Source organism: Ranitomeya imitator, chromosome 6 (genome assembly GCF_032444005.1).
Source record: "Ranitomeya imitator isolate aRanImi1 chromosome 6, aRanImi1.pri, whole genome shotgun sequence".
Classification (NCBI taxonomy): domain Eukaryota; kingdom Metazoa; phylum Chordata; class Amphibia; order Anura; family Dendrobatidae; genus Ranitomeya; species Ranitomeya imitator.
In genome coordinates, this window is record NC_091287.1 from 561,382,207 (window position 1) to 561,403,638 (window position 21,432).

The 21,432-nt window shown below is 55.1% G+C and overlaps 1 protein-coding gene across 1 annotated transcript in view; it reads right to left on the minus strand.

Moving 5' to 3' along the window:
- ZC3H3 (zinc finger CCCH-type containing 3) overlaps positions 1-21,432 on the minus strand; it is a 143,706-nt gene that overhangs the window by 111,694 nt on the left and 10,580 nt on the right. The window contains exon 3 of the mRNA XM_069732015.1: positions 16,580-16,782. Within this exon, the coding sequence (XP_069588116.1) occupies positions 16,580-16,782 (203 nt within the window). The remainder of the gene's footprint in view (positions 1-16,579; positions 16,783-21,432) is intronic.

A 21,432-nucleotide genomic window follows, 5' to 3' on the forward strand; every position in this document is an offset into this window, starting at 1 on the left:
CACAGTATGGAGGGGGCATTGTATTACAAGCAGGGCTGAGGAGTCGGTGAGCCCAACCACAGTGACTCCACAGCCCCGGTCACTGCTGACCATGGACATAAAGCGCAGCACAGATTCATCGCTAGTATAAGCGACATTTATAGGACATTTTATAACTTTTCCAAATTCTTATGGACACATTTGTGTCTCATCCTGCTTGTACCACTGCCCCCCATGTGTGATACATGTCAGGACTCCACAGCCCTGATGAGGGTCCGCAGCAGAATCACTGTCACTGGGACGTGATCATCTCAGCAGTGTCTGGTCAGATCCTCCAGTCTGAGGGTCTCCATTCCTGTCTCATCTGTGGACACACGGCGCCCTCTGGAGGCCACATCTGTACGTGCGATCACTGAACCTTTATTATGGGATTTAGTGACAAATCCGCACTTTTATGTAAGAGAAAGTGAAAAGTAAATCCCCCCCACAGTCCCCCCAAATCAGCAGAGCCAGTGTGTGCAGATAGGGAAACTGCATAAATAACAATTCCCTGGCCATAGCGGGTGCCCAGCCATTGTCCTGTCTGCAGGGTACAGACTCTGCTTCTTGCAGCCTCCGCCATGTACCTGCTTGGCGTCACCAGTACGGCCCCTGGCCCCCACTCTCACCAGTATGGCCCCCGATCGGCATCACCAGTACGGCCCCTGGGCCCCCCGCTCTCACGAGTACGCCCCCCACTTGGCGTCACCAGTACGGCCCCTGGCCCCCCGCTCTCACCAGTACGGCCCCCACTTGGCATCACCAGTACGGCCCCTGATCGGCATCACCAGTACGGCCCCTGACCCCCCGCTCTCACCAGTACAGCCCCTGGCCCCCCACTTGGCGTCACCAGTACGGCCCCTGGCCCCCCGCTCTCACCAGTACGGCCCCTGGGCCCCCACTTGGCGTCACCAGTACGGCCCCTGGCCCCCCGCTCTCACCAGTACAGCCCCTGGCCCCCACTTGGCGTCACCAGTACGGCCCCTGGCCCCCCGCTCTCACCAGTACAGCCCCTGGCCCCCCACTTGGCGTCACCAGTACGGCCCCTGGCCCCCTGCTCTCACCAGTACGGCCCCCACTTGGCGTCACCAGTACGGCCCCTGGCCCCCCGCTCTCACCAGTACGGCCCCCACTTGGCATCACCAGTACGGCCCCCGATCGGCATCACCAGTACGGCCCCTGACCCCCCGCTCTCACCAGTACAGCCCCTGGCCCCCCACTTGGCGTCACCAGTACAGCCCCTGGCCCCCCACTTGGCGTCACCAGTACGGCCCCTGGCCCCCCGCTCACACCAGTACGGCCCCCACTTGGCATCACCAGTACGGCCCCCGATCGGCATCAGCAGTCCGGTCCCTGACCCCCCGCTCTCACCAGTACAGCCCATGGCCCCCCGCTCTCACCAGTACGGCCCCCGATCTCGGCATCCCCAGTACGGCCCCTGACCCCCCGCTCTCACCAGTACAGCCCCTGGCCCCCCACTTGGCGTCACCAGTACAGCCCCTGGCCCCCCATTGGCGTCACCAGTTCGGCCCCTGGCCCCCCGCTCTCACCAGTACGGCCCCCATTTGGCGTCACCAGTACGGCCCCTGGCCCCTCACTCTCACCAGTACGGCCCCCCACTCTCACCAGTGGTGCAGACACTAGGTAATTGCTTATTACATAGCTATTCCCTGGTAAAAGTATCAAAGGAAACAATGAATGCTCTTCCTGCAGCAGTGTCCCCCGCATCTGCTGGGGCCTATCAGAGGGGTAAGAGGGTGAGAGACCCCTGCAGTGGAAGGTGCCTATAGAAATCACCACTGATGTGTGGGGTGCGGGCAGCAGAAGATCCATCATGGTGGTCACACATGAAGGGTCCGCTGACGGCCGGAGCTGAGGCTCGGATTACGGACACAACCTGACCTGGCGGGTGACTGGCCGGAAAGAAGCTGCAGCTGCCCGCGGCCACGGACCCGGAGGACAGGCCACGTCGCCATTCCTAAAATAACCCTCATACATGAAGCATGATGGGGGTCCCGCTTCCTGCACTTCTCCAAGGAGAATGTTGTATGACAAAAGTGAGGAGTGGATATAGGATTACTGCGGCCCCCTGCTCCAGAGATGTGCGAGTGTCATCACTGCAAACGACAAGGGGGTCCGGCCTGCGACAGAAGGGGGAGACGGGGTCCGGCCTGCGACACAAGGGGGAGACGGGGCCCGGCCTGCGACACAAGGGGGAGACGGGGCCCGGCCTGCGACACAAGGGGGAGACGGGGCCCGGCCTGCGACACAAGGGGGAGACGGGGCCCGGCCTGCGACAGAAGGGGGAGACGGGGCCCGGCCTGCGACACAAGGGGGAGACGGGGCCCGGCCTGCGACACAAGGGGGAGACGGGGCCCGGCCTGCGACACAAGGGGGAGACGGGGCCCGGCCTGCGACAGAAGGGGGAGACGGGGTCCGGCCTGCGACACAAGGGGGAGACGGGGCCCGGCCTGCGACACAAGGGGGAGACGGGGCCCGGCCTGCGACACAAGGGGGAGACGGGGCCCGGCCTGCGACACAAGGGGGAGACGGGGCCCGGCCTGCGACACAAGGGGGAGATGGGGCCCGGCCTGCGATAGAAGGGGGAGACGGGGCCCGGCCTGCGACAGAAGGGGGAGACGGGGCCCGGCCTGCGACAGAAGGGGGAGACGGGGCCCGGCCTGCGACAGAAGGGGGAGACGGGGCCCGGCCTGCGACAGAAGGGGGAGACGGGGCCCGGCCTGCGACAGAAGGGGGAGACGGGGTCCGGCCTGCGACACAAGGGGGAGATGGGGCCCGGCCTGCGATAGAAGGGGGAGACGGGGCCCGGCCTGCGATAGAAGGGGGAGACGGGGCCCGGCCTGCGATAGAAGGGGGAGACGGGGCCCGGCCTGCGATAGAAGGGGGAGACGGGGTCCGGCCTGCGACAGAAGGGGGAGACGGGGTCCGGCCTGCGACACAAGGGGGAGATGGGGCCCGGCCTGCGATAGAAGGGGGAGACGGGGCCCGGCCTGCGATAGAAGGGGGAGACGGGGTCCGGCCTGCGATAGAAGGGGGGAGACGGGGCCCGGCCTGCGATAGAAGGGGGAGACGGGGCCCGGCCTGCGACAGAAGGGGGAGACGGGGCCCGGCCTGCGATAGAAGGGGGAGATGGGGCCCGGCCTGCGATAGAAGGGGGAGACGGGGCCCGGCCTGCGATAGAAGGGGGAGACGGGGTCCGGCCTGCGACACAAAGGGGAGACGGGGTCCGGCCTGCGACAGAAGGGGGAGACGGGGCCCGGCCTGCGACAGAAGGGGGAGATGGGGCCCGGCCTGCGACAGAAGGGGGGAGACGGGGTCCGGCCTGCGATAGAAGGGGGAGACGGGGCCCGGCCTGCGATAGAAGGGGGAGACGGGGTCCGGCCTGCGACAGAAGGGAGGGAGACGGGGTCCGGCCTGCGACAGAAGGGGGAGACGGGGCCCGGCCTGCGACAGAAGGGGGGAGACGGGGTCCGGCCTGCGATAGAAGGGGGAGACGGGGCCCGGCCTGCGACAGAAGGGGGAGACGGGGCCCGGCCTGCGATAGAAGGGGGAGACGGGGTCCGGCCTGCGACAGAAGGGGGGGAGACGGGGTCCGGCCTGCGACAGAAGGGGGGAGACGGGGTCCGGCCTGCGATAGAAGGGGGAGACGGGGCCCGGCCTGCGACAGAAGGGGGAGACGGGGCCCGGCCTGCGACAGAAGGGGGAGACGGGGCCCGGCCTGCGACAGAAGGGGGAGACGGGGTCCGGCCTGCGACAGAAGGGGGGAGACGGGGTCCGGCCTGCGATAGAAGGGGGAGACGGGGCCCGGCCTGCGACAGAAGGGGGAGACGGGGTCCAGCCTGCGACAGAAGGGGGAGACGGGGTCCGGCCTGCGACAGAAGGGGGGGAGACGGGGTCCGGCCTGCGATAGAAGGGGGAGACGGGGCCCGGCCTGCGACAGAAGGGGGAGACGGGGTCCGGCCTGCGACAGAAGGGGGAGACGGGGTCCGGCCTGCGACAGAAGGGGGAGACGGGGCCCGGCCTGCGACAGAAGGGGGAGACGGGGCCCGGCCTGCGACAGAAGGGGGAAGACGGGGTCCGGCCTGCGACAGAAGGGGGAGACGGGGTCCGGCCTGCGACAGAAGGGGGAGACGGGGTCCGGCCTGTGACTGAGGATGACAGAGATAGGGGTCTGGCTGGTGACTAGGGTGAAAAGGAGAGGGCCTCGCTTACTGTGATTAGGGGATAGAGGGGGGACGTACGACTGTCAGTTTTTATTTTTACTGACATAAAATTTGGATATTTTTTCTTTTTTAACTTCCAGAATAATGGCGTGGTGAATGTGATAATGACAGGTGCAGAGTCTTGGGTAGAGGGGTCCCGGAGGAAGGGTCCGGGTGGAGGGGCCCCTTCTTACTCCTTGTGTGCCGATCACATGATGAGCAGGACCCTCGCCCCTCACATTGTCTGATGGCCGGGTGTTGACAGGACCCCGCTCCGTCCTGCCCTGCAGCACAGGGCGGTGATTTACGGCCGGCTCCAGCGCTCGCACCGGACACTTTACTCTGAAGACTCCCGGTGGCAGCGGCGCGGTAAAGTCTCGGCACTCAGAACAACACAAGAGAGGATCATTCACCTCTACTTATAACACAAGGGGTACAACATGGCCCGCAAGGACTATGCAGAATCATAAGGGATGTAGCGCCTGCCATGCACATTGGGTACTTGGTGACGCATGATGGAGGCCCAATAATAAGGCTGTGTATACTAGTCCCAATACTGAACTACAACTCCCAGCATGCCCCAACCTGCCCGAGAGCGACAGCGCCCCAACCGGCCGGAGAGCGACGGCGCCCCAACCGGCCGGAGAGCGACGGCGCCCCAACCGGCCGGAGAGCGACAGCGCCCCAACCTGCCGGGGTGCCAGTGCGGAGCTGGCAGGTGACTGGCAAACATAGTCCGTGCCCCCCAGCACTCGGCTTCATCACTCCCTCCTGTCACAGACTCCGCGCTGAGTGTCTGGTGGCGACTTTCATGACCCGTCTGACATCGGTACGTGCGGGCACCGCGGTGAGTGGCGGCACTAATACGCCTTTAATCGCAGCGTTCTGTAAAGCCCATTCGTATTTTCCTGCCATAAATCAGTGAAATAGCGGCCGGGGTAAGCGGAGGAATCCAACTGAATATTTAATTACAGCTAATTATATCATATTAAGCAGCCCCATCTATAACGAGCACTTGCAGCATAAATCAGTGCCGGCCGGCTGGCAGGCTGCCATTAAAGGGGCGCGGAGAGCGGGGGAAGAGGCTGAGCCACTCATAGGCTCCTGCCAGGTGATACCTGTATTCGCAATGGCTCAGAATGGGTTAAATAGTAACGCTCCTCGACAGGCTCTGCCCACTAAGCCACGGGTCACACCAGCGACTGCCTCGGCCACAGGACCACGGATCTCGTCACTTATTAATGATGGGTGCGCCGCCCCTCACTGCTGAGACCTTGGACTGAGGCACGATGAACAAGCAGGGGGTGCTGGGAGCCCCGACATGATCATAGTGTTCTGCTGCATGAGCCTGTCTGGCCACAAGGGGTTAATGCGGAGTGACACCTAATCCCAGAGCCAGGAACAGCGGGTGTCACTCAGGATTCATTCCGGAATCACAGGCTGCAATTGGGGGGATTGTGTCTTATACCCGGGCAGGACGGTGGTGGCCGTGATCTCCCACAGGATCTCGCACTTATTTATACCCGTGTGAGTCGGGATCAGGTCTCCTGTATTGTATCTCCACGTCACCCAGTAACTGGAGCAGGAGCACGCCGCCCCCCAGAGAGCAAGCAGGGAGCGCCGCCGCCCCCCAGAGAGCAAGCAGGGAGCGCCGCCGCCCCCCAGAGAGCAAGCAGGGAGCGCCGCCGCCCCCCAGAGAGCAAGCAGGGAGCGCCGCCGCCCCCCAGAGAGCAAGCAGGGAGCGCCGCCGCCCCCCAGAGAGCAAGCAGGGAGCGCCGCCGCCCCCAGAGAGCAAGCAGGGAGCGCCGCCGCCCCCCAGAGAGCAAGCAGGGAGCGCCGCCGCCCCCCAGAGAGCAAGCAGAGAGCGCCGCCGTCCCAGAGAGCAAGCAGGGAGCGCCGCCGCCCCCAGAGAGCAAGCAGGGAGCGCCGCCGCCCCCCAGAGAGCAAGCAGGGAGCGCCGCCGCCCCCCAGAGAGCAAGCAGGGAGCGCCGCCGCCCCCCAGAGAGCAAGCAGGGAGCGCCGCCGCCCCCCAGAGAGCAAGCAGGGAGCGCCGCCGCCCCCCAGAGAGCAAGCAGAGAGCGCCGCCGTCCCAGAGAGCAAGCAGGGAGCGCCGCCGCCCCCAGAGAGCAAGCAGGGAGCGCCGCCGCCCCCCAGAGAGCAAGCAGGGAGCGCCGCCGCCCCCCAGAGAGCAAGCAGGGAGCGCCGCCGCCCCCCAGAGAGCAAGCAGGGAGCGCCGCCGCCCCCCAGAGAGCAAGCAGGGAGCGCCGCCGCCCCCCAGAGAGCAAGCAGGGAGCGCCGCCGCCCCCCAGAGAGCAAGCAGGGAGCGCCGCCGCCCCCCAGAGAGCAAGCAGGGAGCGCCGCCGCCCCCCAGAGAGCAAGCAGGGAGCGCCGCCGCCCCCCAGAGAGCAAGCAGGGAGCGCCGCCGCCCCCCAGAGAGCAAGCAGGGAGCGCCGCCGCCCCCCAGAGAGCAAGCAGGGAGCGCCGCCGCCCCCCAGAGAGCAAGCAGGGAGCGCCGCCGCCCCCCAGAGAGCAAGCAGGGAGCGCCGCCGCCCCCCAGAGAGCAAGCAGGGAGCGCCGCCGCCCCCCAGAGAGCAAGCAGGGAGCGCCGCCGCCCCCCAGAGAGCAAGCAGGGAGCGCCGCCGCCCCCCAGAGAGCAAGCAGGGAGCGCCGCCGCCCCCCAGAGAGCAAGCAGGGAGCGCCGCCGCCCCCCAGAGAGCAAGCAGGGAGCGCCGCCGCCCCCCAGAGAGCAAGCAGGGAGCGCCGCCGCCCCCCAGAGAGCAAGCAGGGAGCGCCGCCGCCCCCCAGAGAGCAAGCAGGGAGCGCCGCCGCCCCCCAGAGAGCAAGCAGGGAGCGCCGCCGCCCCCCAGAGAGCAAGCAGGGAGCGCCGCCGCCCCCCAGAGAGCAAGCAGGGAGCGCCGCCGCCCCCCAGAGAGCAAGCAGGGAGCGCCGCCGCCCCCCAGAGAGCAAGCAGGGAGCGCCGCCGCCCCCCAGAGAGCAAGCAGGGAGCGCCGCCGCCCCCCAGAGAGCAAGCAGGGAGCGCCGCCGCCCCCAGAGAGCAAGCAGGGAGCGCCGCCGCCACCCCAGAGAGCAAGCATCGCACTTGCTCCTGCACTGGAGGGGTTAAGGGGGTATCATGAATGGGGCTCTACCACCAAGGGGCCCCGGGCAGGATCCCATAATGCCCAGGAGGAGGGGTGACGACCATTACCCCCTGACCACACAGATGTAATGGGCTCATCCAGTGTATTTGGGAGCCACTATAGCCGCTGTCTCATGCCCACGTCAGCAGGTATAAGGGGCCCGAAGGCGATATCCCAGAATTCCCTGTCACCTGTAAGTGCTAAACTTGTCAACAGAAACCGGACACCGTCACATACAGGCGGTGAGGACGCCGGGCGGCAGAGGGCCAGATATGTGAACTTTCACACATCCCCCAGAGCCCCAGCACCAAAACCCCTGGCCGGGGACATAATGATTTATGAGCGGGGCCCGGAGGCTGCTGACATTGACCCCACAGTCTCCACTGCACACCCCCCAAAAACATGGAAGGAGCAGCAGCTGCGCCGAGCCACGGCACCGAGATTTACAGGGGGCCGTCACTCATCTGTCCTGTCACCAGCCCCCCACAGAAAGGGCTGATAACAGGGAGTAATAGCTTGTAGTCTCCTCCCCAGTAATGGCTGATAACAGGGAGTAATAGCTTGTAGTCTCCTCCCCCAGTAATGGCTGATAACAGAGAGTAATAGATTGTAGTCTCCTCCCCAGTAATGGCTGATAACAGGGAGTAATAGATTGTAGTCTCCTCCCCAGTAATGGCTGATAACAGGGAGTAATAGATTGTAGTCTCCTCCCCAGTAATGGCTGATAACAGGGAGTAATAGATTGTAGTCTCCTCCCCCAGTAATGGCTGATAACAGGGAGTAATAGATTGTAGTCTCCTCCCCAGTAATGGCTGATAACAGGGAGTAATAGATTGTAGTCTCCTCCCCCAGTAATGGCTGATAACAGGGAGTAATAGCTTGTAGTCTCGTCCCCCAGTAATGGCTGATAACAGGGAGTAATAGATTGTAGTCTCCTCCCCAGTAATGGCTGATAACAGGGAGTAATAGATTGTAGTCTCCTCCCCCAGTAATGGCTGATAACAGGGAGTAATAGATTGTAGTCTCGTCCCCCAGTAATGGCTGATAACAGGGAGTAATAGATTGTAGTCTCCTCCCCAGTAATGGCTGATAACAGGGAGTAATAGATTGTAGTCTCCTCCCCAGTAATGGCTGATAACAGGGAGTAATAGATTGTAGTCTCCTCCCCAGTAATGGCTGATAACAGGGAGTAATAGATTGTAGTCTCCTCCCAGTAATGGCTGATAACAGGGAGTAATAGATTGTAGTCTCCTCCCCCAGTAATGGCTGATAACAGGGAGCGATAGACTGTAGTCTCCTCCCCTAGTAATGGCTGATAACAGGGAGTAATAGACTGTAGGTCTTTTATTAAATAAAAATACTTTCACGTGACACTAACTATGATATATTACAAATAGAACACAACAGAACAAAACATAAGAAAAAAAAGCTCCAATCAGACGGCAACAAACGACAAAAACAAAGAAAAAAGAAAAAAAAAAAAAAGAAACCTACTAATCAGGGTCAAGAAAGAAAAATTCCAATAAAGAAAGCAAAAACAAAAGACAACAAACAAAATACTCTTAACTTGCATGAATACCCCTGTAAAAAATGATAAATAATAAATAGTATAAAATCATGTAAGACCCCCGGCCCAGCTTCATTCATACTACTATATACAACCCCAACTACATTCACACCATCCTAAATACAATATTATATACAATATATACACTATAAACACATTATAAACCGATTTATACAACGCCGCAAACAACAAAACCCTGCTGGTCCCACTGCCTCACCTTACAGCCACCCGCTTGCACCACCACATTCACCCTACAACAAACCTAAATACAATAGTGTACAAAATTAACATTTGTGGGGTTTTTTCTTTTTTTAAATATATTTATAAACACACACCTACTCTAACTATCCCGCCACCCCCGATCCAGCTCTGGACACAAAGTTCAGGAATTATCCGAGCTAGGATCAGGCCCCAAAGTTTTTCCCCAGACGGGGCCTGGGCCAGGCCAGATCAGTCTCTTATCACCACCGTTGAACCCCCCAACCCCCCCACCCAACCTAACTAAGACCCTCTATTATACACACTATATACAATATATACAGTACACTATATACAATATATACATAAACCAACATCACAGAACACAACCTACATTCTCACCACCCGAGGCTCAAGTTCGATGCCTGCAAACCTTCTATTCAAGGAACAGAAATACAAAACAAAAATCTAGGGTGTAAAGACATCAGCCCACCACCAGGATATAGGAGCGCTAATGGACTAAGGCACCCCGAAGGAGAAACCCCTCCAGAGATGGGCCGTCCTCCGCACTCCAGAGAACGCACCTTCACCAGGGCACCTAGGATGCTGCTACAAACTTCATCTACTCGGAGGATTTTACTCTGCGTCGAAACTAAAACTCGTGCGTTCCACGTGAAGTACCTGACCACTGCGCTGACTAAGAATAAAGTGGCTCGGTCCCTTCTCCCGAGGTCTTTGAACGCTCCATAGGCCCACTCGGCATAGGACAGAGTGGCCAGCCGCGGCCAACCAATGGAAGCGCCCACCCTGTTGTACACCTCTGTATTAAAGGGACAATGAAGCAGGAAGTGCTCCATGCTTTCCAGCATGGTAGCGCAAGCCTCACGGGGACAATTCCTGTCCTCGGAGCTCAAGTGCTTCAAATTGTCCTTCACATACAACTTACCTTGGAAGCAGCGCCAAGTCAAGTCCCAATACTTCTTGGGGATCCTGCTAGAATTTAACAAACTTAACCCAACCTCTAGATCCCGACTCAGGCAGTCCTTGAGCACCAATGGTCTCTGAAAATGCGAAAGCAAGACCTGCATGTCGAGGAGTTTCCTCGGGAGGGACCTCACTTCCCACATTCCCAGACCCCACCGGCGCATCATTTTCAGAACCGGGGTAACATAAGCCGGGAGATGCCCGTGCGGTGTGCGAAGATCTTTCAATCTTCCCCGTCTCCCATTCCTGGAAGAAAGGCTGAAACCATCCTTTGCAGGAGAATACCCACAGAGGAGCCCTATCTTTCCAGAGGTTTGCCACTTCAACTTTCAAAAAGGTGTTCACTAGGAACACCACGGGGTTCACCATATTCAACCCCCTAGTCTCCTCGTGCGGTAAGTGACCTCCCGTTTGACTAGGTTTAGTCTATTCCCCCATAACATCTGGAAGAACAGACTGTAGACCAGTGTCCAGAAAGGCTCCGGCAAGACACAGACGCTGCCCAGGTAGATTAGCAAGGGGAGCAGGAAAGCTTTGCACAGGTCAACCCTTTCCCTCAGGGTCAAAGACCAACCCTTCCATTGGTCCACTCTTTGGGCGACACCTTTGATTCTGCCTTCCCAGTTTTTCGTGGGGTAATCACCGTGGCCAAATTCGATGCCTAGGACTTTGGCATGTTCATGGGGTTCGGGGAGGGTGTCCGGAAGATCAAACGCGGGATCCCCGCCTCCCAGCCAGAGACTCTCACACTTGTCCTGGTTGACCTTGGACCCGGATGCCTCCGAGTAGCTCTCCACTTCTGACATCATCACCATCGCCTCCTCTTGCGAAGAAACAAAGACAGTGACATCATCCGCGTAGGCCACTACCCTCAAGATAGCCTCTGGCGCCAACCTGCCCATCCCCACCCCCGCCAACGGTCCACAATTGACCCTTCTGAGGAGGGGATCGATCGCAAACGCGTAAAGCAAAGGGCTAAGAGGGCAGCCCTGGCGGCCACCAGATCCTACCCCGAAAGGTTGTCCAATCCACCCGTTTACCAGAGGGAAAGTCTCAGCCCCTGCGTACAAGGTCTTAAGCCAGTCCACAAACCCTCCAGGCAGACCATACCTCAAAAGAGTGGACCAGAGGTACTCATGGTCGACCCGATCAAAGGCTTTTGCCTGATCCAGGGTCAGCAAGAACCCCTTCCAAAGGCCCGCCCTGCCCCGCTCCACAGCCTCCCAGACACCCAGAACAGCTACGGCCAGGAACGCAACAGTGCTGGGCCTCCGAAAGGAGCCGCGGTGCAAACTTCACCAACCTGTTGAAGAGTATCTTAGCCAAAACCTTCCTGTCCACATTGAGAAGTGATATGGGACGCCAATTCTCAATGCGTGACGGATCCTTACCCTTTGAAAAAAATGATCAGAGCCGACCTCCTTAATGATCTCGGCAGAGTGCCCGAGGAGAGACACTCATTAAACACCTGAGTCAAGAGGGGGACCAAGGAGTCCCTAAAGGTCCTAAAGAACTCGGATGTTAAGCCATCCGGACATGGCGATTTTTTGGGCCGGAGCCCATCGATCGCCAGTCTCACTTCCTCTTCTTTGATCGCTTCTGCCAAACCGCCCAGCGAGAGGTCAGCCCCTGGCTCTGGAACAGCTTCAGCCAGGAAAGCCGACATCCTGTCACGATCCAGTTCCTTCCTCCCCAAGAGATGCGAGTAGTATGAACTGACGACCTCCAAGATCCCTGATCTGGACCTTCTCAGGGATCCCGTGCTGTCCATCAGCCCCGTCGCTATCTTACTCTTCAATGACATCTTGCAGCTTCTGTAAGGGTCGCGCGAGTAGTACTTCCCGTAGTCCCTCTCAAAAACCAAAGATGCGTGCCTATCGTACTGACACCTCATTAGCAAGGATTTCACACTGGAGATCGCCTCGCGGCTACCCCCAGTCGAGACAAGATGCTCGAGTTTCCTCCTCAGGCTCTGATACAGGCGATCCCTGTTCAGGCTTCTGAGGTTGGAGAGTTGCCGGAAGAATCTCGCCACCCGATGTTTGAACATCTCCCACCACTCAGGCTTAGTGTTACTTAGGCCCAGCAGCGGTACCTGGCTCTGAAGAAATTCCTCAAAGGACCATGTTACAGCTTCTTCCTCAAGGAGTGACGAATTCAGCTTCCAATAACCTCTTCCCATCCGAGGAGTCTCTGTAACGCTCAGAGAAAACATAATCCAACAGTGATCGGAGAACTCCACCTCCACAACCGACAACGGCGAGGAGACGGCCTCCTCCTTCAAATAAAACCTGTCTATCCTAGACCTGCACTGACTACCTCTAAAAAAGGTGAACCCCGCGTGGCCTGTGTTGTGCCGGATGTGGACATCCACCAGGCGTGCCTCACTTACTATCCTATTTAGCGCGACGCAATCTTAAGCCAGCCGGTCTCCGGAACCTCCTCTATTACAGGGTCTCGTGACGTTGTTGAAATCCCCTCCAAAGACCACCTGCCGACTTGAAAATTAGAAAGGTTTGATCTTCATGAAGAGACACTTGCGGTCCCACTTGGACTGGGGACCGTAGATGTTAATGAGCCGAAGCTCCTGTCCCCCCATGGAGACATCTAGGATCAAGCATCTCCCCATTTCTAACTTGATCAATCGTCTGAATTCCACCGCTGCATTCTTAAAAAGGACTGCCACCCGCTATACGGCTCGGCCGCAAGAGACCAGTAGGAGGGCCCGTGCCTCCACTCCCGCCTTGCCTTATGCATGGTTGACAGGTCAGTCAACCTGGTCTCCTAAAAAAACAAAATGTCGGCATCAAGTTGGTCGAGAAAATGAAAGGCCGTATACCTTGCCGCTTCTGACTTTATGCTGGCAACATTAATGGTTGCCAGCGTCAACGGGGTGGGTGCCGCCATCATGATTGATTGAGTTAGATAGCCTTTTTCTTCCCACCCCCAACAGTTTCACCCTCTTCCTCTGACAATGATGAGTTTTTAGTGCGCTTAAGACAAACAGACTCATCAATTCTTTCCTTACATACACTCTGGCCCTTGTCTGGTGGTCCTGAGGTAGTCCCCCCCAGAAGGCTTTGTATTTGCCCCCTGAGAAGAAGACCCAGCGACCTCCTGAGCCCCAACAACCTTGTCCGCAACCTCTGGCCCCGGGTCCCCATCGCCCCCCTCTGGAGGGGAGTCCTGGAGGGCCCGGAACCGGTTACAGAGATCCACCAGAGGGGGGGCGGCTGGACCTTCCAATGGCACCGGGATCAGGGCTACGGAGTCAGAGGGGTCGCACTCCAAGGAGGAGGCTAGAGGCCCGGACCCCCTCTTATCCTTAGTTGTTTTCCTGTTACCCTTTTTCTTTTGCTGTGACCACTCGCCCTCTCCCTCATCCAGACTGTCACCGGATGAAGGTTCCTGGGCAAACATGGCGTCCTTTTGCTCCTCCCTTTCAAGTCTCTTGACTTCCTCGCTCAATTCGCTGTCTTTAGGATCCTCAGCTGCAAGTGAAGCACCCGGGTCAGAGTTTAGGGTCATTACTCCCTGCCCCCTGTTCCCATGGCGCTGCTCCTGCCGCCTGATATTGGACGGCGGCAGCTTGCTCCTCATCGGTTCCCTGCCTCCTCCACCTCTGCTGGTCCCTTCACCGGCGAGATTGGTCCCGGCTTCCGCCTGTCCCGTACTCGCCGCTTTCAGGACCGCATTGGCGAAGGAACGCGGACAGCGACTGAACGGGTGACCGAGGTCACCACACAAGTTACACCTAATCCTGCCACAGGTCGCAGCGATATGGCCGAGGTCCCCACACAGTGCGCATTTCTGGGTGGTACACTGCGCACTGAAGTGTGTGGGGCTGCCGCACCTGTGACAGACCTTAGGCTGCCCCCGGTAGAAAATCAAGATCCTGTCCCTCCCCAAAAATGTTGAGGAAGGGATATGGGTAACAGTGCTTCCTGAAACCTTCAATTTCACCATGAAGGTCCAGGCTCCTGACCAGATACCATGCTCATCGAGGGTCTTCTCGGGAATACCGACGATGTCGCCGTATCGTCCAACCCAGGTGGAGATGTCGACACAGGAAAGTGACTCGTTACTGGTCAAAACGGTCACCTTCCTGACTGAGTTCTGGCGGGATATTGCTACAGCGAGGAAACCCCACCATTCGGGGCGACCCCAAACCAGCTCATGGCGAGACCAGAAAAGCTCAAGGCCCTCCGGTCTCACGAAGCTGACATCGAAGTAGGAGGTCCCATAGGGATGGATCAAGGCAAAGATGTCATATGCCGCGAAGCCCATCCCCAGCAGGAGCTCAGCAACCTTTGACCGATCAGGACAGGCATCCTTGCTTACCCACTGGAGACGGGCCACGTTCCTACAGTTACTCCTCTGCCCCGGTGTCGGCAGAGACCAGACAGTCTCTGCCCCTCTATCACGGAAGGCGGAAAGACCGTGTCTCTCTATCCAGAAAGACAGATCAACCTCCCTCCCCTCTACATTGATGGAACTCTCCCCTCTCCTCAGGGCGTCCAGGAAGCGCTGCTGCAAGTCACCATCCTCAGGGTCACCAGACAAGGGCGCACTACTACCCCCAGCAGTGACAGCTCCTGAATAGCTTGGGGCTGAAGCCCCCGCCACCGCTGGGGGGGCAGCGGGACCACTACCTGCTTCCCCTCCACCAACACCAGTAATGCTCTCCTCATTCACTCCACCACTACTCCCATCATTTGCAACATCACTACTCCCATCATTCACTCCACCACTACTCCCATCATTCACTCCACTACTACTCCCATCATTTCCTGCACAGCTCCTTTCATTCTTCTTACTGATGCCACCACTTCCCGTCACTTTATTACTAGTATTCTCACCACCATTTGTCCCACTGTTCTCAAGCAATGGAAATGTACAGGGAGACACAGCCTGCCCGGGTGATAACAGCCGATTTGTGGGGGTCCAGACAACCCCTGAACTGAGTGATCTGACCCCAGACAAACGGTCACCGGACAGTTACCTGCTACAATATGTGCACTCCCTGTAATACTGACACACGGCCACCAGATGGCAGTATAACCAACATTAATAAGCTCTTGCTTAAAGGGAAGGTACCACCAGTTTTCTTGTAGTTTGTTATTCTGTGAAATTAAACTTAAAATAGTAATTAAAATGTATTAATGCAATCTTTGCAAACATTTCTATATGAAAAATATTATATATTTTCTTACAATTATATATATTCATCACTAGGGGTAGCACTTTCCGTTTTAGACATCAAGCAGCTATAGTGAGACTTGCCAGCTTTACTGTTAGCAGCAAAATTGGGGCAGTAACTGCTGACATCACCATTTCCCTCCACTTTTGGGCGGTCTAGTATCCCTGGGGCAGAATGAAGAATGTAGCATTACAGGGCAGCGCCATTTTATGGGAGACTGCCCTGTGATCCACTATCACCAGCAGTTACTGTCTCTCTCACCCAGATGACATGATTCTCTCGCCCCCCTCCACAACGCCCGGCCATTCACTGCAGCTCCTTATCTTACTGAGGGACACAGCTCCTGCTCCCACAGTGCTAATGGTGCAGTGTTCCTCCTTGAGGTCTCTGCTTTTCTCCTGCATTTTACTCCCCTCAGCCGTCAATCTAGGATCTGTTCTGCTGGAGGCAGTACTGCTTATGTTAGCAGATCCGAGAGCTCCGTGAATATGGCAGCAGAACACTCCAACTACTGTGAATAGTGCAGCCCACAGAGGCGTGCCCAGTTCACAGCAGTGACTGCTCCATTACAATACATAGGGTCAGCGGCGGTCTGCGAGCTCCTATGACCATGGGGTGCTGTATTATGACACAAAGTGTCGTGCTGCTACTGTGAAAGCAAGATGTCAGCCCCAGTGCCTTCTTTAAACTCGTATAACACACAAAATAGGTTTCAAATACATTCAAATCCTGGTTATAACAGAATCTTACGCTACATTACATTGATTTATTAATGATCTACAAACGCCGTACCTTCCCTTTAAAGCTTCAGCCATTTTTAGCAAAGTAAACAAAATCCAAAATTCACATTTTAGGTTAACGCTCAGCAGTTGGGTCATGTTTTGGTAGAAATGAAAGCAGGGATAGTAAATATCTAAAAAAAAGTCTTCATCTTCCAGAACGTTTAGGATCAGCAAGGCTCAAGATTAGTGACTGCCAGGAGACACGAGGGCTCTCACTAGTGAGGTGTGGACATACTGCCGAACTCATCAGGGCCCCCGAAAATATCCGCAGGGGCACCAATAACTCCATCATTACCTGCCCCTCTACACCACAAGCCTCCAGCAGGAAACTGACAACCTGCCCTGAACGTCTGCAGTGCGGACCTCACATAAATGACGACCTGCCCCCCATCATCTGCGCAGTGCAGCAGAGACCCCCGACCACACTCCTGTACACAGTGCAGCCATCACACATCATGTGCTCCTACCTTCTCGCAGTGGACAGTACTGCTGCTTGCCAGGAGGGGGCAGCCTTCTCAGCCGATGCTTGGAGATGTGGAGCAATCCCCGGGGAGAACTTCTCTTCACTGGAAGCGGAGACTTCACGCGAGGAGAACTGCGCCTGCGCAGCGAGTAACGGCTCCTCACCGTCAGCGGAGCCAGCGGGGAAGACTTCTTATCTGCAGGAGACCTGGGAACACAAAACGGACAGCTGTGAAGACCAGCAGAATAGTGAGTACAGCTCTGGGGCGTAATACAGGATGTAACACAGGATCAGTAATGTAATGTATGTACACAGTGACTGCACCAGCAGAATAGTGAGTGCAGCTCTGGAGTATAATACAGGATGTAACTCAGGATCAGTAATGTAATGTACAGGTCCTTCTCAAAAAATTAGCATATAGTGTTAAATTTCATTATTTACCATAATGTAATGATTACAATTAAACTTTCATATATTATAGATTCATTATCCACCAACTGAAATTTGTCAGGTCTTTTATTGTTTTAATACTGATGATTTTGGCATACAACTCCTGATAACCCAAAAAACCTGTCTCAATAAATTAGCATATTTCACCCATCCAATCAAATAAAAGTGTTTTTTAATAACAAACAAAAAAACCATCAAATAATAATGTTCAGTTATGCACTCAATACTTGGTCGGGAATCCTTTGGCAGAAATGACTGCTTCAATGCGGCGTGGCATGGAGGCAATCAGCCTGTGACACTGCTGAGATGTTATGGAGGCCCAGGATGCTTCAATAGCGGCCTTAAGCTCATCCAGAGTGTTGGGTCTTGCGTCTCTCAACTTTCTCTTCACAATATCCCACAGATTCTCTATGGGGTTCAGGTCAGGAGAGTTGGCAGGCCAATTGAGCACAGTAATACCATGGTCAGTAAACCATTTACCAGTGGTTTTGGCACTGTGAGCAGGTGCCAGGTCGTGCTGAAAAATGAAATCTTCATCTCCATAAAGCATTTCAGCCGATGGAAGCATGAAGTGCTCCAAAATCTCCTGATAGCTAGCTGCATTGACCCTGCCCTTGATGAAACACAGTGGACCAACACCAGCAGCTGACATGGCACCCCACACCATCACTGACTGTGGGTACTTGACACTGGACTTCAGGCATTTTGGCATTTCCTTCTCCCCAGTCTTCCTCCAGACTCTGGCACCTTGATTTCCGAATGACATGCAAAATTTGCTTTCATCAGAAAAAAGTACTTGGGACCACTTAGCAACAGTCCAGTGCTGCTTCTCTGTAGCCCAGGTCAGGCGCCTCTGCCGCTGTTTATGGTTCAAAAGTGGCTTTACCTGGGGAATGCGGCACCTGTAGCCCATTTCCTGCACACGCCTGTGCACGGTGGCTCTGGATGTTTCCACACCAGACTCAGTCCACTGCTTCCTCAGGTTCCCCAAGGTCTGGAATCGGTCCTTCTCCACAATCTTCCTCAGGGTCCGGTCTCCTCTTCTCGTTGTACAGCGTTTTCTGCCACATTGTTTCCTTCCAACAGACTTACCATTGAGGTGCCTTGATACAGCACTCTGGGAACAGCCTATTTGTTGAGAAATTTCTTTCTGGGTCTTAAGGTACCTTCACACATAACGATATTGTTAACGATATCGTTGCTATTTGTGACGTAGCAACGATATCGTTAATGAAATCGTTATGTGTGACAGCGACCAACGATCAGGCCCCTGCTGGGAGATCGTTGGTCGCTGAATAAAGTCCAGAACTTTATTTCGTCGCTGGACTCCCTGAAGACATCGCTGGATCGGCGTGTGTGACACCGATCCAGCGATGTCTTCACTGGTAACCAGGGTAAACATCGGGTAACTAAGCGCAGGGCCGCGCTTAGTAACCCGATGTTTACCCTGGTTACCATGCTAAAAGTAAAAAAAAACAAACACTACATACTTACCTACCGCTGTCTGTCCTCCAGCGCTGTGCTCTGCTCTCCTCCTGTACTGGCTGTGAGCCGGAAAGCAGAGCGGTGACGTCACCGCTCTGCTTTCCGGCTCCCAGACAGTACAGGAGGAGTGCAGAGAAGCAGAGCGCAGCGCTGGAGGACAGACAGCGGTAGGTAAGTATGTAGTGTTTGTTTTTTTTTACTTTTAGCATGGTAACCAGGGTAAACATCGGGTTACTAAGCGCGGCCCTGCGCTTAGTTACCCGATGTTTACCCTGGTTACCGGCATCGTTGGTCGCTGGAGAGCGGTCTGTGTGACAGCTCTCCAGCGACCAAACAGCGACGCTGCAGCGATCCGGATCGTTGTCGGTATCGCTGCAGCGTCGCTCAATGTGAAGGGGCCTTTACCCTCTTGCTTGAGGGTGTCAATGATGGCCTTCTTGACATCTGTCAGGTCGCTAGTCTTACCCATGATGGGGGTTTTGAGTAATGAACCAGGCAGGGAGTTTATAAAAGCCTCAGGTATCTTTTGCATGTGTTTAGAGTTAATTAGTCGATTCAGAAGATTAGGGTAATAGGTCGTTTAGAGAACCTTTTCTTGATATGCTAATTTATTGAGACAGGTTTTTTGGGTTATCAGGAGTTGTATGCCAAAATCATCAGTATTAAAACAATAAAAGACCTGACAAATTTCAGTTGGTGGATAATGAATCTATAATATATGAAAGTTTAATTGTAATCATTACATTATGGTAAATAATGAAATTTAACACTATATGCTAATTTTTTGAGAAGGACCTGTATGTACACAGTGACTGCACCAGCAGAATAGTGAGTGCAGCTCTGGAGTATAATACAGGATGTAACTCAGGATCAGTAATGTAATGTATGTACACAGTGACTGCACCAGCAGAATAGTGAGTGCAGCTCTGGAGTATAATACAGGATGCAACTCAGGATCAGTAATGTATGTACACAGTGACTGCACCAGCAGAATAGTGAGTGCAGCTCTGGGGTATAATACAGGATGTAACTCAGGATCAGTAATGTAATGTATGTACACAGTGACTGCACCAGCAGAATAGTGAGTGCAGCTCTGGGGTATAATACAGGATGTAACTCAGGATCAGTAATGTAATGTATGTACACAGTGACTGCACCAGCAGAATAGTGAGCGCAGCTCTGGGGTATAATACAGGAAGGAACTCAGGATCAGTAATGTAATGTATGTACACAGTGACTGCACCAGCAGAATAGTGAGCGCAGCTCTGGAGTATAATACAGGATGTAACTCAGGGTCAGTAATGTAATGTATGCACACAGTGACTGCACCAGCAGAATAGTGAGTGCAGCTCTGGGGTATAATACAGGATGTAACTCAGGATCAGTAATGTAATGTATGTACACAGTGACTGCACCAGCAGAATAGTGAGTGCAGCTCTGGGGTATAATACAGGATGTAACTCAGGATCAGTAATGTAATGTATGTACACAGTGACTGCACCAGCAGAATAGTGAGCGCAGCTCTGGGGTATAATACAGGAAGGAACTCAGGATCAGTAATGTAATGTATGTACACAGTGACTGCACCAGCAGAATAGTGAGCGCAGCTCTGGGGTATAATACAGGATGTAACTCAGGATCAGTAATGTAATGTATGTACACAGTGACTGCACCAGCAGAATAGTGAGCGCAGCTCTGGGGTATAATACAGGAAGGAACTCAGGATCAGTAATGTATGTACAGTCATGGCCAAAAGTTTTGAGAATGACACCAAAATTATATTTTCACATGATCTGCTGCCCTCTGGTTTTTATTAGTGTTTGTCTGATGCTTATATCACATACAGAAATATAATTGCAATCATATTATGAGCACCAATAGGTTATATGGACAGTTAGAATGAGTTAATGCAGCAAGTCAATATTTGCAGTGTTGACCCTTCTTCTTCAAGACCTCTGCAATTCTCCCTGGCATGCTCTGAATCAACTTCTGGACCAAATCCTGACTGATAGCAGTCCATTCTTGCATAATCAATGCTTGCATTTTGCCAGAATTTGTTGGTTTTTGTTTGTCCACCCGTCTCTTGATGATTGACCACAAGTTCTCAATGGGATTAAGATCTGGGGAGTTTCCAGGCCATGGACCCAAAATCTCTATGTTTTGTTCCATGAGCCATTTAGTTATCACCTTTGCTTTATGGTGCTCCATCATGCTGGAAAAGGCATTGTTGGGCGCCAAACTGCTCTTGGACGGTTGGGAGAAGTTTCTCTTGGAGGACATTCTGGTACCATTCTTTATTCATGGCTGTGTTTTTAGTCAAGACTGTGAGTGAGCCGATTCCCTTGGCTGAGAAGCAACCCCACACATGAATGGTTTCAGGATGCTTTACAGTTGGCATGAGACAAGACTGGTGGTATTGCTCACCTCTTCTTCTCCGAATAAGCTGTTTTCCAGATGTCCCAAACAATCGAAAAGGGGATTCATCAGAGAAAATGACTTTGCCCCAGTCCTCAGCAGTCCACTCCCTGTACCTTTTGCAGAATATCAGTCGGTCCCTGATGTTTTTTCTGGAGAGAAGTGGCTTCTTTGCTGCCCTCCTTGAAACCAGGCCTTGCTCAAAGAGCAGGGCCGGCTCCAGGTTTTTGAGGGCCCCGGGCGAAAGAGTCTCAGTGGGCCCCCCCTTTAACACATACCCCGATTCATGATCGCATATAAACACAGCCACGTAGTATATAGCAGCGCAGCCCACAAAGTATATAGCAGCGCAGCCCACGTAGTATATAGCAGCGCAGCCCACGTAGTATATAGCAGCGCAGCCCACGTAGTATATAGCAGCGCAGCCCACGTAGTATATAGCAGTGCCACTCACTCAGGCACTGGAAGGACTAGGAGCTCCTCCTGAATCTGCCTCATAACTTCAGG